Raw genomic sequence first — 17356 nt, 5'->3', positions numbered from 1 at the left:
CTCCGAAATGATGTGCAGTGTGTGGATTATGGGATGTGCACTGTGCACACAGTATATGAGGGATGGAAAGTAACTTTAACTGGTGCTTGCATGCTAATATGTAGGAGCATCAATGTAAGAAATACCCGTTCCATTTAACGGCTACAGAGATACTGTGTACCGATCTGCATGATTTTGGACAACATCTGTAACAGGGCCAGAACCACCCCCCCCCCCCCCCGCCCGCCTGCCCGCCTGCACACACACACACTCCCCCCCCCCCCCCCCCCCCCCGTGTGTGTGTGTGTGTGTGTGTGTGTGTGGGTTTGTGTGTGATTGTGCATGGCCTGAACAACAGCGCCCCTCCCTTAACATGTGTGGTCACAAAAGGTACTGTAGGCTAAATAGATATAGATACACCATAAAAATGCAATTATACAGCATACGATTTGTGAAAGTGACAAACGGGCTTCACAGTTATGTCAGGTGTGTTCATATGCTGATGGTGATGCGATTTCAGATCAATTGCTCCAGCCACTGAGGAGAAACGCGGTTTCAGACAGACAGACAGACACTCAGACAGACAGACAGACATTCGGAAAATTATATGTTAGATATCTTTGCAAAAGTCTATGGGAAAAATGAATGAGAGATTTCTTTTTTTAGTGGTGAGCAGTTACTTGCTGCAGGGGTCTTCAACGTTTTCAGGCCAAGGACCCCTTAGTTGGGAGAGAGATGAAGCAGGGACCCCCACAGCCTTTTCAGAGATTCCATATAGTGTATTTTGGATTCATGTCAATTTGTGTTTCAGATATATAACCACTTGAACTTGTCAATACAAATAAACTTGACCTTTCAGTCTGTACTTAGTCTGCTCTTTTTCCCCTCTACACCAAACCTATTTGCCAAAAATAGCAGATCTACAAGCTCACAACGCCTCGTGCTGCGAGGCGTTGTGAATATAAAAAAGGAGAAAAAGGTTTCTATCACACAAAGATTTGGTGGACCCCCTGTAGTAACTCTGAGGACTCCCTAGGGGTCCCGGACCCCCTGTGAAGACGCCTGACTGACTTACTGTAATGGATCGGCTACCTCTGGCACGCGGCGGCCGGCGTCGTGCGATGTAGCATAATTTAGCCGGCGTTTAACGCTTGCGTTTTTTGTTATCGGCATGGCAGCAGAGGCGGCCGTCGGCGGAGGTGGCGCCCACTCTGTACGTCACCATGGAGATCCTGTCCAACTGGGGCAACGCCCTGCAGGTGGGGCTGACGGAGATGCAGTTCTTCTGCGCGCGGAGCAGGGGGCTGTACGTGTCCCCCCATGACCTGGACATCAGGAACGTCGACTACCCCGGAAACCTGGGGGCACTGGTCAACGGCAAGGCTAAGGCAAGCCTCCTCCTCAGCCTGTTTAGATCAGTGGTTCCCAAACCTTTTAGCCTCGTGACCCAAAAGATGAAATTAAGACGTTTTCCCGGGACCCAAAACTGGTGAAAACAGCAAATCTACAAGCTCACATTTTTCTATTTTCACTACTTCTTAACACTTATGGTGCCAACCCCGAGTTTCCCTCAGTGCCGCGCTGTGAGCTTGTATATCTGCTATTTTTCACTGGTTAAAGCATTCAATAATTTTAGGCCTAAATATAATTAACCTTATTCATTTTCTTACTGACGTGCTGCTCCTGTTTTTATTCTAAATAATCTTTCTCTCTACTCTTGGATCGGCAGACCACCAAGGAGCGCCACATGTGGACTTGCCCGTTCCACCCCCCCATCCAGCTGTACTTCATCATCAGGAACACGGAGCGAGCCCCGGACTTTGGAATATCCCGCATCAAAATCTGGAACTACAACAGAAGCCTTAACGTTAGTAGGCTTCGTCTATCTATCTTATCTTTTTTTTTTTTTTTTTTTTTTTTACCCTTTTAGTGCCTATCCCGAACATGTTCGGGATATTCTGGATCAAAAACAATTTTTTATTTGCTATTTTACTTACCCCGAGCTGCTTGGAGCAACGTGGGTGGTCCCGGCTCGCCCAGCGCTCACCAACGAGAGACGCTAGATGCTCCGACGATTTATTCCATTGAAAATGGTTTAAAATAAAGTTTAGACCCCCCCCAATGTTCACCAAATGTTCATTGTAGGCGGCGCGACGTATTCCAGGGTGCCTATCCCGAACATGTCCGGGATATTTAATAAAATGAATTATTTTATCGGAGGCCTCAACGAAGCCCCGGTCTAGACGTCCATCCTTGGCCGGGACTTAGACTCGGCCATCCACGGGCCGTATTCGCGCTAACGGCCGAATCGCGCCGCCCACTCCAATAATAAATCACATCTTTAGACAGGATTTTCTCCGGATTGTGTCCCCAGACCCAAAGAGAAAGTTTTTTGCGGCTGAAATAGCTTTAGATCGGGATTCTAAATGGGTTAGCATTTTGGCTACGTGTCAGCTAGCTTCCTCCTCTAGACACCCATAGGATTGACCGGAGTGAAAACACAAGCCAGTTGGGAGAGGGTCGACGAAAGCTATAAAGAAGGTCTATGGATAAATTTCTGGCACTCTAGCACCCCTTGTGGCCGGATGGCACTGTATGAGTTAAGATTTGTTTTTGGGGCTTTTTATGCCTTTATTTGATAGGATCGTAGACTGACAGGAGATGGGGAGAGAGATGGGGAATGACACATGGCAAAGGTCATCCGGATCGGGAATCGAACCGGCGACGCCAGCAGGCATCATAGCCTAATATGTGGTATGCGCCTTGACCACTAGGCCAGCGGGCGCCCCCTATCTTATCTTATTATCTGTAAATGTACAGAATCTGTACATCTGTCGGTCTGTCCCCCCATATTCCAAGAACCGCTGACCGATCGACTTCAATTTGCCGTGTGCATCGCTGAGGGAGTGATGTGCAGAGTGGGAGGTCGGTCGGATCAGCGGTTGTCCAGAATGTCTATAAATCTAAATATCTCTCTTTTTCTGTCTGTCTGTCTTATCTGTGTCCCTATGCCCATGTATAGAGACCCCCCATAACAATACCATCAAATGACATCATAGTACTGACATCATAGACAATGGGTACAATGGGTATTGCGTAACTGAAGGGGTGTGCATAAGGGGCATTGTTAAATATTGGGCATCACCCGAGTTTTGTCAAATTAGCAACTTTTGCTAGGAGGGTACAGCTTGGGCTGTGAGGCGGCACATGGCAGTTTATGTCAACACATCAAACTGTAAAGGTGGTAGATAAGTTCCACTCCATTTCAATCACAGAACATATAGGCCACTATCTCATCCATGGACTTGTTTTACTACTTCACACTCAACCTTTGACGGTCCGTACATCCCGCTGGTGATGAGGAAGGGTTTGGGTGGAGGTGACGGTGTTGGCATGGCCTGTACGTCAGAGGTGTGTTCTCTATAAGCAGTGGCTGGCTGAGCCGTCGGTCAGATGCTCCAAATGTGGAACACCAAGAGATTAGCCCCAGAGGATTAGTGTTGGGGACATACCCAGACTGCTGCTACAGTCCTCACTGCTGCTTACAGGAGGGACACACTCACCGCGCAGAGAAGAATACTCTATTTCCTGCTATCTTTGCCGCCACATAGGTCCTGCGCTTTGTATTGTGTTCACTGGATTATCGGTAGGTGGGGAGCTTGGTGTGAAAAGGTTGCACAGTTATGGTTTGATTCACAAGGCTCTAGGGGATCGAGGAGATTTGTGTTTGCTTTAGCCATCTCTCCATGGCAGCCGTCACTTTGTGTCTGGGAGAAGGCTACTTAACTGCTATCATGAGAGTTTATGAATTGGGTTGAAGAATCCGTGTTATTCCTTGCATAATGTCTCTGGTAAATGTTTCTGGTAATGAATTGCGTAGAAGAATCAGGGCTGTATTTTGATTGTCTTAAGTACCTGCTCTTATGCCTTAACTTAAAGGCCTGTCCATACTGTCTCCGACCACCAAACTTTTCGTTGGAGGGTTCTGACGTTTCCAACGTGCAGCTTTCCAAACTCACATTCGGGGTAAAGCTTTTGAAGAAGATGCGAGTGACGTCATTTTGTAGTTGAACCGGAGCTTTCTGACAAAAGTTTGGTGGTCGGAGACCGTATGGACAGGCCTTTAAGTTAGGGCAAAAGAGCTGGTACTTAAGACAATCAAAATAGAGCCCTCAGTGTTATTCCTTGTGTAATGCCTGGTAAACATCTCTGGTAAAATGTCATAACTCTTTTCCAGGAGCTTGACGTTGGCGCACGACACGTGAAGCTTTACCTCAACAGTACGTTGGTGTTTGAAGGCGAGCTCGAGAAGGGCTGCGGCAACCAAGTCTTTGATTACAGCACCACTATCGACCTTCAAGCTCTCCAAGCTCTGGAATCCTCCTCTCCCAGCCCCGTGGCCTCGGCCCACAGTCTGCGGGGCGCCAGCCCCCAGTGCCACGGCGATGGCAGAGACGTGGAGGACGTGGGCGGCACCCAGAGAGACCCCTGCGCAAATGCCTGGCCCTCTGAGGCGCTAGGCCAGGCCAGGATCGACATGCAGGACAGAGCGCACGCGCCGCTCCCGCCCATCGCCCCGTCTCTGGCGCCCTGCGCCGCGTCCCTGCGCTCTTCGGTCGCGGCGCAGAGGAGCTCCTTCGACCAGCCTGTCCCCGAACAGCCCCTCCCCGCCAGACAGCCCCTGGAGCCGCCGGCGCCCCAGGAGCAGACGGTCACCACCCAGCCCTCCTCGTCCCGGGGGGGAGCGCCGCAGTGGCTGCAGCCCCTGAGCAGGGGCGCCCCCGAGGGCTGCGAGGCTGCCAGGGAGAGGGAGCGCCCGCTGTGGCTGGTGCCTCAGGCGTCGGCGGAGCCCCAGACCCCCGCCTCCTCCTCTTCCTCCTCCATGCTCCCGGAGCTCTCCTGCAACCCGGGCCGCGTGTGCCGGGGGACGGAGAGGACGGCGAACGGGGGTCCGTGGCAAGCGGACTCCCTGGACCTGGCCTGTGACCTGCTGGAGGAGCTCGGGGAGCAGAGGCCGGACAGGCCCGTTAGCGGCCGCAGGGGCTCGGTCCGCAGCGCGGCCGGCACCAGCAGACAGGCAGAGGAGCAGCAGTGTGGAGCTGACACCCCCTCCAGCACCGGTGGGTTTGACTGTTATGTTATTATGAGCCTTGTCGTATTGAACATTTTATTCAATAAATGCTACTCTTTTGTGCCAAGAACCCCCAAACTGACATGCATTTGCCTATTTGGCCACGGACCCCCATCTGAAAACGTTTTGTGCCAGGGACCCCCAGAAGTGTTACAAGAAATGCTAAATTATTCAACATTTTTAAACACCAAGTACAAGTTACAAGCTTGTATAACTGCTATTTTTAAATGGCCGCTAAAATCTAAAATGACACAGATGGTTTCCTGGTTGTAATGGCATTTTCAAATATTTCATGTCTCATCAGGCATACAGACAGGTAGATATTTGCTTTTTTTTAAATAAATGAATGCCCTATGTTATACATTAGTTGTGTGACAGTGTCACACAAAAACAGCAAAAGCAGACGAGCTGGTAGGCACACTTGCGACTCATTGTGAGGCCATTTTGGCTATTTTGGAACATTTTGGAAAATCCTTTCCTATAATAACCAATGGCCAAAAATAGGGACGCCAGCTGAAAGTGGTTAAGTCCGTCTGTGGGTTCTATACATATTTAACAGATGAAAGGTTTTAACAAGAGATCGTGACTAAATAATAACTATATTGGTACACAGGTTGATTTTTCCATTTCCCGAAAAGCAACAGTCTTGGATGCACAAGGTCTGTCAGCAATGATAGATTGCTAATAGTCAGGGAAAATTAGCAGAATACCTGTCAAATCTGGGAATAAATTCCTTACCAAACAATTTCTTCACCAATGTGTTCGTAAAGGTGTCTAATAACATATTTAACAAAGATTGAAATTCAACATCCCTAGCAAAATGTTTGACAGCTAGGGTAATTATGGGTCTCATTCACTTACTATACACTGTACTATAAGGGAAAGAAATCACTCCCAAAAATATGCTTTAAGTGGGATGTGAGGGGTCTAACTAGGTGTTTTTAATTATTCTGAATCCATTGCAAGCATTTGTTTTGCACGAAAAACATTCCTTGGGCCAAAAATGGACCCCCATGCACCTTGTGAAAAGTGATGACTCATCACTAAACCATCGTTTTTTTGCGGCTGATTTTGGCCCAATGAATGTTTTTCGGGCAAAACAAATGCTTGCAAAATGGATTCAGAATAATTAAAAACACCTAGTTAGACCCCTCACATGCTACTTAAAGCATATTTTTGGGAGTGATTTTTTCCCTTATATAGTACAGAATTACCCTAGCTGTCAAACATTTTGCTAGGGATGTTGAATTTCAATCTTTGTTAGATATGTTACTAGACACCTTTACGAACACATTGGTGAAGAAATTGTTTGGTAAGGAATTTATTCCCAGGGTTTTATTAAAATTCCCTGACTATAAAGAGAAGAGAGAACTGGCCCAAATCACCATCAACATTTTTTCACGCACACCACTACTTGCAAGAGCCTCTGTTTTCTTTGCGTGTTTGTATTATTTTCTTCAGTTCCAGGTATTGCAGTTTTGTGTGCCTCTCGTGGTGTCTCAGCTGTCACTCCGTTAGCTCTTAACCCATTTAGGCCTAGAATTATTGAATGCTTTAACCAGTGAAAAATAGCAGATATACAAGCTCACAGCGCGGCACCGAGTGCCACGCTGCGAGCTTGTAGATCTGCTTTTTTTGAAAAATCGTGAAAATTCGAATTTTGACCCGATTCTATAAGTATCTTTTGAATCCTTCTAAGGTTTTTTTTTAAAACATATGTTTCTATGTCAGCAATCTGGCCAGCCATCGTCAAAGAAAAGGTCCTTTTCACTTAACTGGAGCTCAGTTAGTTCTTGAGAGACTACTATGTCAGTGGTTCTGAAACATTTTTATGTGAAGATCCCCCAAAATGATATTTATTTTGCCACGGACCCGTATCTCAAAATATCTAGTTCCAGGGACCACCCGCGTGTGTGCGCGTGCGTGCGTGTATCCAGCAGACAAAGACATAACATACAATCCTATAATATGGGACTTTTGGTGTTGTAAATGCCTAGTAAAATTCGATGACTAAAGTCGAATTTCGTCGTTGTCGAGTGGAAACTTTGTATCTCCAAGTTTCAAATTTGTACGTTCTTTCGTAAAGTACAGCCCTGCTTCATCATACAAGGCGGTCGCACAAAAGCCGATCTAAACAGCCGATCTACAAGCACACAACGACTCGCGCCGCGAGGCGTTGTGTACTTGTAGATTGGCTGTTTTCACTAGTTTAAATCATTTTTAAAATGATGAAGGGCAAAACGAACGGTTTTGGACATACAGGGTTTTCACCCGACAGAGACGATTTGATACATTTTCTTGACAATTCATTGTCATTTCCGTTCCGTTCCCAGAGGAAGCGGTGTCATTGGTAACGTCGTCCAGCAGGAGGCAGCAGAGAGGCCCGCGGGCCCAGCTACACAGCCAGCAGGACAACACCCTCATGGAGTCCTGGGACTCGCTGGTCAAGTTCAACCAGTGCCAGCGCGGACGCATCTCCAACATGGGCTTCGAGGGGGACATCTTCGACGAGTTCCTCCAGCGCCAGTGTCGCAGTCCGCCCGCCGCTCCGCTCAGCGCGGCGGCGTCTGTGACGCCCCAGAGCCCTCTCTCCTCCCTGGCCCCACAGGTAGGCCTGTCACAATTATTACATTATCGCCTGATCACAATCATTTATTTTTTCATAACATTTTTAGAAATGTTCTTCTTTTTCTTCTTTTTAATTACAAATCTGCAAGCTCAAAAACATTTTTTTTAGCTTGTAGATTCAAGGTTCAAGGTTGTACTTTATTGTTACATCTTTTTTTCAGGTACATAAGAGTAAAATTAGTTTTTTGTTTGGCATCCTTCAGACAATGCAGTCGTATATCAAAATAACAATATAATAACAGCAAACCACATCTAAAAATAATAATAATAATAATCTAAAAAGGTGTTATTTAAGACGTAAAAAAAGATGAAAAAAATAAAGGAGCAACAGGAAAAGAAAAGCTATTTCCTCTATTAATGTTTAAAAGTAATTAAATATGTGTTATTCGTCATATCTGCAACTTTTGTTTACGAAGGCTAAAAAGGCCAAACAGAAATGTCATTTTTATTCATAACGTTCCAATAACGCTCAGTGACAGAAACGCAATTTACTCAGCAATCGCCCAAGTATTTCAGTGACAAGTAATCGCCGACGACGCCAAGTAACATTTCCTAACCGCGGCAGCCCTACTACTACCCGCAGGGCGGCCTGTGCGAGGACCCCGAGGACGACCCGTCGGGCGAGCGCGAGGAGGACTTTGAGATCCCGGTGCTGCCGCAGGGCCAGCGGCTCCTCATCAACATCCTGTCCACCTGGGGAGACCGCCACTACGTGGGCCTCAACGGCCTGGAGGTGTTCAGCTCCAGCGGGGAGCCCCTGCGGCCCGCGCACATCACCGCCGACCCGCCCGACATCAACGTCCTGCCGGCCTACGGCAAGGTAAGTGTCCATTTCCTTTGACCAAAAGAAAGCAGTGGTTCTCAACCTTTTCAGGCCGCGACCCCCACCACCCTGACGAGCACTAAGAGTTCAAAAATGACATTTTGTATAACACGGTGAAAATAGCAGATCTACATGCTCACAACGCCTCGCAACGTGAGCATGTAGATCGGCTATTTTCACAATTTCTGCCTCTAATATTTGACAATTTGGTAAATGTGTGATTTGTCATTTTAGAGGTATTAAAAGGTCCAAAATAATTTGGGGACCCCCAGGGGGACCCGAGACTCCCGACCCAAAGGTTGAGAACTAAAGCGCCATTCCCATGGGGCACGATAACTATAGTCTATAACTATATTCACCACTACGTATTTCTTTTATAGTCCGTGTGAACACTGCCATTCACTTGACTATAGATAACTAGACTAAAACTAAAACGTTTCAGATGACTAAAATATGGAGAAAACGAATTTACATTTTATTCAAAATAGGGCATTCACGAATAGTGATTTTTTTAGTATTCGAATTATTCAACCTCAAAGTATTCGAATAGTCGAATATTCGACAGGACTGGCCAAACAATCTGCTATTTTCACAATTTTTATATGCGGAACTGAGTCACATTAAATGTAATGCCTACAATTCCAAGTGCTTGTCAGGGTTCTTATGACTTCCTATCTAGCCAAGCTTTATAAACCATGAAGAAGTATAATATACAGTATTTTTAAAGACAAAACAATAAAAAAATTAAAATAAGCGAATATTCGACTTCGGTGAACAACGTCGAATAGTGACTTTGATATTCGAATATTCTAATATTTGGTGAATGCCCTAATTCAAAACACCATGACCAAAAACTAAGAAAATCTGAAGATTTACTATTCTGTCCATAACGGCACATATACAGTAAGTCGGTAACGGCTCATGCGACCGTTGCAACGCTCGACTATGCGATGTTTCATAACATATATAATCATAAACATTCTATATTTATAAGGTATTATACTTAATAATTGGGACAAATTAAGAACCATTATCATAGTTATAATAGGCCTACATTTGCAGTAGTTTAGGCATTTTGGTTTGATAAGGTTGTGGGCAGAACAATTTGTCCTTGTTTGTTATTTGACTATTTTTACTTTAATTATAATTAAAGACACTTCATAGTGAATTAGTGATTATAATAAATAGCCTATGTCATGATTGCTAGATCAGATTGTGTTTATAATATAACGCCGGCGTGCCTCCGTCATCTCCACCGAAAACAAACGCTCCCCCCCTTGTTCCATTGTCGAAACCGGGATGCTGTTTTGATTCACGCAGGACCCGCGGGTGGTGGGCAACCTGATCGACGGGGTCAACCGCACCCAGGACGACATGCACCTGTGGCTGGCGCCCTTCACGCAGGGCCGCAGCCACGTGGTGTTCCTGGACTTCGGGGCGCCGCGCCAGGTGGCCATGATCCGCGTGTGGAACTACAACAAGTCGCGCATCCACTCCTTCCGCGGCGTGAAGGAGGTGGAGATGCTGCTAGACGGGAGGTGCATCTTCAGGGGCGAGATCGCCAAGGCCTCAGGGAACTTGTCTGGAGGTACTGTACATGGAACTTAATCGTACAAGGCCGTCGCACAAAAGTAGTGAAAACAGCAGATCTACAACGCCTCGCGGTGCGAGGCGTTGTGTGCTTGTAGATCGGCTGTTTTCACTAGTTTAAATCATTTTTAAAAGGATGAATGCAAAACGAACGGCTTTGGACATACCAGGTTTTCACCCGACAACGACGATATGTTTACCATTTCTGAAAAGGCTGTTTAGAGGCTGTTCAGTGTTCATTCTTGGAACGGAAAAGCGTTTCCAGTTTATTTCTTTTCATGTTGTTGTATTTTATCTTTTTTTTTCTTTTTTTTACAAACAAGCTTTTTATGTTTAGTTGTAATTTATTTGCGCAAGTGTTCTCTTCTTTGGAGAAAACTCTAAAACAGGGTTCTCAAACTTTTATAGCCCGTGACCCAAAAGTCGAAGCCTGTAGATCGTCTATTTTCACTACTTTTAAACATTTTGTTAGAGTTTGTTAGATTTTGTCTTTTATTCACTCATGAAATCACTTAGGAGACATAACTTTTCCGACCAGTGTTTGAGAAACGGAGTCTAAAATAACCCTAAACACCCCCCCAGGCCTGGACCAGTTTGGCGACACTATTCTCTTCACCACCGACGATGAGATCCTGGAGGCCATGTCTCGCTACGACGAGACCTTCCAGAGCGAGGCGGAGGGCTCGGAGGGCCTGGTGTACGAGGAGGAGCTGCAGAGACCCCGCACCGCCGACGGCGAAGGCGAGGAGCGGCCCTTCACGCAGGCCGGCTTCCGAGAGGGGGACCTCGCCGTGAGTTGGAAAAGCCGGGTTCATGTTTTTTGTACACTTGACTTGCGTTGATTCTTTTCAGCTGCTACAGCAGGGATTGAAACATTTCAAGAAGTTCTATGATTATTAGTAATTTTCACAACGCTGATCCTAATTCATTAAGGTGATGAGGTGGATATGGATATGAAGTTTTCACTTGGAGTATAACAGTATAACAGTACAAGTACTGTATAATCAATACAATAAAGAATGTAGTACAGTATAAGTACAGTTAAACACCCTGCCTAAAAGGAACATCCCAAATAAGTCCTTTTACGGTATTTTTTCACGTTGGAAGTCCTTGGTATTCAATGCATGGACATAACAAATACTGTAGCAAGCAAAGAAAACATTCAATATCATCACAGTTATAAATACACTATATGTACAGGATAGGGGAAACATGGGGGTGGGGCTACGGTAGAGGGCTCACTTCTGGCCTGTCTTTGGGAGAAGTGATAACTACCTCCGCCTCTGGCCTCCTGAAAGGTGAGTTTTCAGGGCAGTTTTGAAGGAGGCCAGCGAGCTACATGTTTTAAGGGAGGTAGTCAAGGAATTCCACACCATTATGACATGGAGCTGAAATTGTATGCTAGGCAGATCAAGTAGTCATGTGTTTAAGCTCTTATGCTCAGGGTCATGTAAATCATGGATTGTTTCATGTGGGAAGAGGAAAATCGGGGGGAAAGACTCTAATTTGGGAAATTATACTTCTCCAACACATTCTGGTTTGGAGCGCTTACAGATTAGCCCTATTCACGGCCCGCCCACTCAGCAAATTTCTCAGCAACTTCCTGGTGCTGACGTCAGTTTTGCAGGGGAAATTAATACAGAAATAGCTGGACTTCAAGCCAACAAATCATTATTTCGAATGGTAAAGTAAATTATAATGCTTTGTGCCTTTTACTATTGTGTGTTCTTGATCATGCTAGCCGTATTTTATACTTTACTATTCGGAAATTGCATTACATTTGCGATTTCTGTGTTAACTCTATGGGCTTTTAGCAGGGTTTTACCCGTCAAAACGTGACTTCAGCACCAGGGGATGCTGAGTGGGCGGGCCGTGAATAGGGCTAATTAGCCTGGATGCCAGCCTGTGTGCTCCGTTCCGCGATTTGTATGTCTCTCCGCATCACAGTCTGGAAAATACTCAGTTGACTCGCTTTTCTCAACGTCCGTTGTGACGTAGCGAGGACGTTGCTGATTGGGTGTTGTTCCAACGAATCAGAGCAGGGTTAGGGTAGCTACGTCATCAGCCAGCCAATACAGACTGGTGTATTTGTCCCGCCCCGCACCACAGACCAATCGGAAGCCGCAAGTGGCTGGAAAGCCACGTGGTGTTGTTTCAACGAATCAGGGTAGCTGCGTCCTCAGCCAGCCAATACACACAGGCTTTCCGTGCGGCTTTTGAAGGATACACGCTGGTGTGTTTGACAGACATCACCAAAGACCAATAAGAAGCCGCGGTTGGACTCCACCGAGTTCTATGTCCCACCTCCTTTCCAAACTGTGATGCGTAGAGACAAACCAAAATGTGGAACGGAGCGAACAGACTGGCACCCAGGCTACTTACAAATAATGGTTGTGGGGGGAGCCTAGGGTTCACTTATAAGTCATTAAACGGTCATATGCAGCATGTAAGCCTATACTACCGACTGTAGTGCTGTCACGATTATGACATTTTACATGACGATTAATTCTCTCTCAAATAATTGCGATTAACGATTTAATTGTGTTTTTTGTTGACAATTACATTTCTGTTTGGCTTGTAGGCTTTGAAGTTGCACATGGCAGATATGACATAACCTTAAATATACAATGAAAGTACTGACATGTTTGACAACTTTATACTTAAAAAATCACACCCGTGTGAACTGAGCGGTGGTTGTGTGTGTGTGTGTGTGTGTGTGTGTGTGTGTGTGTGTGCGTGCGTGTGTGTGTGCGTGTGTGTGTGTGTGAGAGAGAGAGAGAGAATATTGCAGTTGATGCTCAGACTAGACTCAAGAGCACCCTCTCTGGTCACTGAGTGGTAGTTCAGGCTACATACACACATACATACATACATACATACACGGATACACGGATACATACACGGATACACACACGGCCATGCTATGGAGCGGTCTACCACCGCTCAAAAAGAGCATTGATAGTGGAAATAGCCGATCTACAAGCTCACAACGTGTCGGATTGCGACGCGTTGTGAGCTTGTAGATCTGCTATTTCAATGAAAGTACTGACATATTTGACAACTTTATACTTAAAAAAGAGCATTGATAGTGGAAATAGCCGATCTACAAGCTCACAACGCGTCGCGATGCGACGCGTTGTGAGCTTGTAGATCTGCTATTTCCACTATTTTTGACTTTCTTAAAAATATATGACAATTTTTCAACATGGAAACGATTATGACGATTATGAAAAATAATCACGATTATGTCAAACAAATCACGATTAGAAGATTATGTAATAATTGTGACAGCCCTAACCGAGTGTACGTTTCTCCCGTCATCCAGCTAACCTTTGACAGTCAGATGAATGAGCCATGAATGAGTCATGGCAGGATGTAGTGAAACGGAGTCACATGTCTACCTGTCATTTCAGCTGAAACTCGATCTCAACTCCACTGTGAGCGACGGTGCAGAGAGCGTTGAGCAGATACCTGGGATGTACACTGGAAAGTGTGAGTCCGCTCCCCACTACATGCATGATGAATGCAGTGTGTTTCTCAAACCTTCATGTCAGGGACCCCCAAACTTATATTTATTTGTCCGCGGAAACCCCATTGTTTTGTGCCAGGGACCACCGGAAGCAAAGATTTGAGTTAAAATGTTTGCTTTAAAAATAATTATAAATACCGGTATTCATCATTATAAGTATATGGTTGACAATGATTGTGACGCTATATTAACATTTTCTGGGGACCCCCTGGTACCCCCCCTACCTCACGTTGAGGACCGATGCAGTATGGCGACCTAGATCACAAAGAGTGATCTCACAAAATGTGCAAATGCCGATATCTAATACATTGACATTAAACCGGTTTTCCTTAAGACGTAAGAAATAAAGCGTAAGTGAATGGTGGCACTGAATATCCAAACAATTGGGGTTAGATGGCATCCAATGTGTTAACGGCAACCGAATGTCGTGTCGGCTCTCAGCGTGACAGTTGTGTGTCTGCTGCTGTCTCCACCCCACCGCAGGCCTTAGGATAGAGCTGGTGACGACGTGGGGAGACTCTCATTACCTGGGCCTGACAGGCCTGGAGGTGGTGGGGAAGGAGGGGGAGAGTCTTCCCCTGGACCTCAGCATGGTGGCCGCCTCGCCCACGGACCTCAACCAGCTGCCCGGGTACGGCCAGGACCTCCGCACGCTGGACAAGTAAGGCCCTGTTCTTTATCTTAGTGGTTCTCGACCCTTTCAGGCCTGCGACCCCCAAAATAGTCTTATTTTAACTGGGAACTCTCCCAGGCTCCCACCAGGGTTTCCGCTAGCTATTTTTGGGGCCGGCCACCTTGGCCGGCAGGATTATATTTTACCGGCCAATCAATTAATGTATCGGCCATATTATAATGAACGTCACATACGTGTTTGCAGATGAGATACTGTATGTGCAATTGGTGCACCCAACTGATAATTACACCATTTTATGTTAGCGCCGGGCTTCTTTCCTTTTTATCACAGATGCAATTGCAATCTGTTCCTGAGTTAACGAAATAATAGCCTAACTATCTATTATGTAGGCCTAGAGGTATCGCTTGCCGAAGAAGAAGTGAAGGTTAAAGTGGGCGCAACTCAAGCGAACCGTTTGCGCGCCCTGCCACATCAGCCTACAAATTAATAAGTTAATAGTATATGATTTTGGCTTCACGTCTCATTAAACCTTAATATGCAAACATACAACCTTTGTTTTGTTTTGTTAATGTTATGTTATGATGGCGCAAGGAAGGTTGATTGTTGCTTTGACCACCACAATGGCATCACATCGATGCGATCAGAAAGTCTTGTGCGTGCTTGTATAACATCCATGTCATTCCACAGAGTTCGGGTCCCTTTTTTATTATCGTCTACTCTACTGGGTCCAGCTTGGTCTAGATTACCTCGGAAGAACCCCATAGGGTTCTTTTCGGATCGTAACACTAAACCCACGCTGTATAGCGCTGATTTGGACAAGCTGCTGGAATTGTCAGCTGTGGAACTTGATGTGTGCTTCTCCGTATGGCCGTGTCTAAAATAGCAGACATACAAGCTCACAGCGCGGCGCTTTGCGACGTGCTGTGAGCTTGAAGCTCTGATATTACAATGCGCGTAACCATCGTACGACGAATATAGACTGATCTAATGCGCACAGCGCAGCATGAAGCAGCAACAGCGGCGGTGAGCTCTGCTGTCATGTCACATAACATGATACAAATTTAAAATTATGATAGGTTTTAATGGTTGTAGCTTTACTACTTTAGACAAATAATTATGTGAATAATAAGATTACATTATAAAATAGCCTAAGAGGCATTTTCCCAGCCGGCCACGGTGGCCGGTGGACTTTATAATTACCGGCCAATTAAACATTTAACCGGTCAATGACCGGTAAATACCGGCTAACGGAATCTCTGGCTCCCACGTGGACGAGCAATAAGAGTTGAGGCATTACATTTTGTCTAACACGGTTCCATTGTGTCACAATTTCTGCCTCTAATATTTGACAATTTGGCTGCTAACCCTAAAATATGATTCTTTTGGGGGTCGTAGCCTGAAAAGGTTGAGAACCACTGATCTAGATGACTCAACATCACAAGCATCTCAGACTGTGTTTTGCATCCTCCAAGGCTGATAGACGGTCACAACATCACTACAGAAGACCAGCACATGTGGCTGATCCCCTTCTCCTATGGAGAGCCCCATACCCTGACGGTCACCTTCGACAAGGCACAGACCATCGCCGGGCTGCGCATCTGGAATTACAACAAGTCCCCGGAGGACTCCTACAGAGGGGTGAGACGCTCACTTTGGTCAAAGCTCAGCCAGTAATCTGTGGTACCGGAAGACCATTTGTTCATTTTGGACTTCTGTCAGTTGCATCTTCTGACTGTACCTGTATAGTATTTGTAATAAACAGCTTGTGTGATATATATATATAATGTTTGCAGTTCCTTCTGAATCACAACATGAAAAGTAATATAGTACCAGTAAGACACCTAAGGAGCAAAAAACGACCCCGCCCCATCTGTCTTGGCCATCTGTCTTGGCCATATACTGTATGAATTCTATTAGTGTGGTTCTCCTAACAGAGCATCATCTGGGATACAAATCGCTTTTATGCCCATATATGGAGATCCCTAACATGATCCCTTTTTGTTTGGATTCTATTAGTGTGGTTCTCCAACAGGGCATCATCTGGGATACAAATCCCTTTTATGCCCATATATGGAGATCCCTAACATGATCCCTTTTATGCCCATATATGCAGATCCCTGCTCTGAGTATCTAATATCACTGTGATGTCACCTGTTTATGCCTATATATGGAGACCCCTGCTCTGAGTACCTGACATCACTGTGATGTCACAGTGATGTGTCAGGGGAACCACAGTGTCAGGCGTATCAACAAAAAAGACTGTAGACTGTAAAAACAGTGTACACGTCCAGACGGACACGGACAAGCTGTGCCGTTTCTCACAGTAAATTATTATTAATTTGACTAAAAAGCTGTGAATATACACTGGACAACATTTCAAGGTTTCATTTATTAGTTTTAATATTCCAGTCACCTAAATTGAACATTTCATGACAATTTACACTATACAGTTTACACAGTTTAAGTTTAGGCACTTAGCAGACGCTTTTAATCCAAAGCGACTTAGAATAAGCAGATAAAACATCACAATAATAAACAAGATAATATGTCAGTACATCAACAGCAACTATCAACTACCAGTAAGACTCCCTAATCGGGAGATAAGCGACCGCAGGTCACTTATCTCCACAAATAGAGCAAAAATTTGTTTTTCCAAAATCTTCCTGAGCATGTTGATGACATGAGTGTAGACATACTGTGTAGTGATTTTCGTGATTTTAGGGCAAAATCTGAATCGGCCTCATGGTGGCGCTAGAGGGCCATGTGAGAAATGAGGGGTGGGGTCTCCGCGCCGCCAAGGCGGACGAATAGGTACCGGCCCCGGCTCTCCCGGTCGCTCCTAGCCCGAGTTACGGCATTTTATGTGAGCTGCAGTGGCAGGGGGTCCTCCACTGGGGGCGCCACCACTTTTGCATCCGTTCTGGAGCACCAGGAGTGGGTGGTCCCCGGGAATGCCCCGTGAGCAGCCCCGTTGGGGTGGTCATTTGGTAATTTTTGCACATGTGCTCATTTTTTACACTTGGGGGTCCCCGAGGGAGCTGG

The 17356-nt window shown here is 45.7% G+C and overlaps 1 protein-coding gene across 1 annotated transcript in view; it reads left to right on the top strand.

Annotated features, from left to right (window-relative positions):
* katnip (katanin interacting protein) overlaps window positions 1–17356 on the top strand; it is a 53041-nt gene that overhangs the window by 18048 nt on the left and 17637 nt on the right. The window contains exons 13-22 of the mRNA XM_080747540.1: window positions 1158–1367; window positions 1709–1846; window positions 4217–5099; window positions 7444–7718; window positions 8322–8558; window positions 9882–10149; window positions 10734–10942; window positions 13565–13643; window positions 14164–14341; window positions 15787–15952. Of these exons, the coding sequence (XP_080603666.1) occupies window positions 1158–1367; window positions 1709–1846; window positions 4217–5099; window positions 7444–7718; window positions 8322–8558; window positions 9882–10149; window positions 10734–10942; window positions 13565–13643; window positions 14164–14341; window positions 15787–15952 (2643 nt within the window). The remainder of the gene's footprint in view (window positions 1–1157; window positions 1368–1708; window positions 1847–4216; window positions 5100–7443; window positions 7719–8321; window positions 8559–9881; window positions 10150–10733; window positions 10943–13564; window positions 13644–14163; window positions 14342–15786; window positions 15953–17356) is intronic.

This window comes from Nannobrachium achirus (genome assembly GCF_963921795.1).
Source record: "Nannobrachium achirus genome assembly, chromosome: 18".
Classification (NCBI taxonomy): domain Eukaryota; kingdom Metazoa; phylum Chordata; class Actinopteri; order Myctophiformes; family Myctophidae; genus Nannobrachium; species Nannobrachium achirus.
Note: the sequence above shows the minus strand (reverse complement) of the source record. Positions and strands in the feature narration are given on the sequence as shown.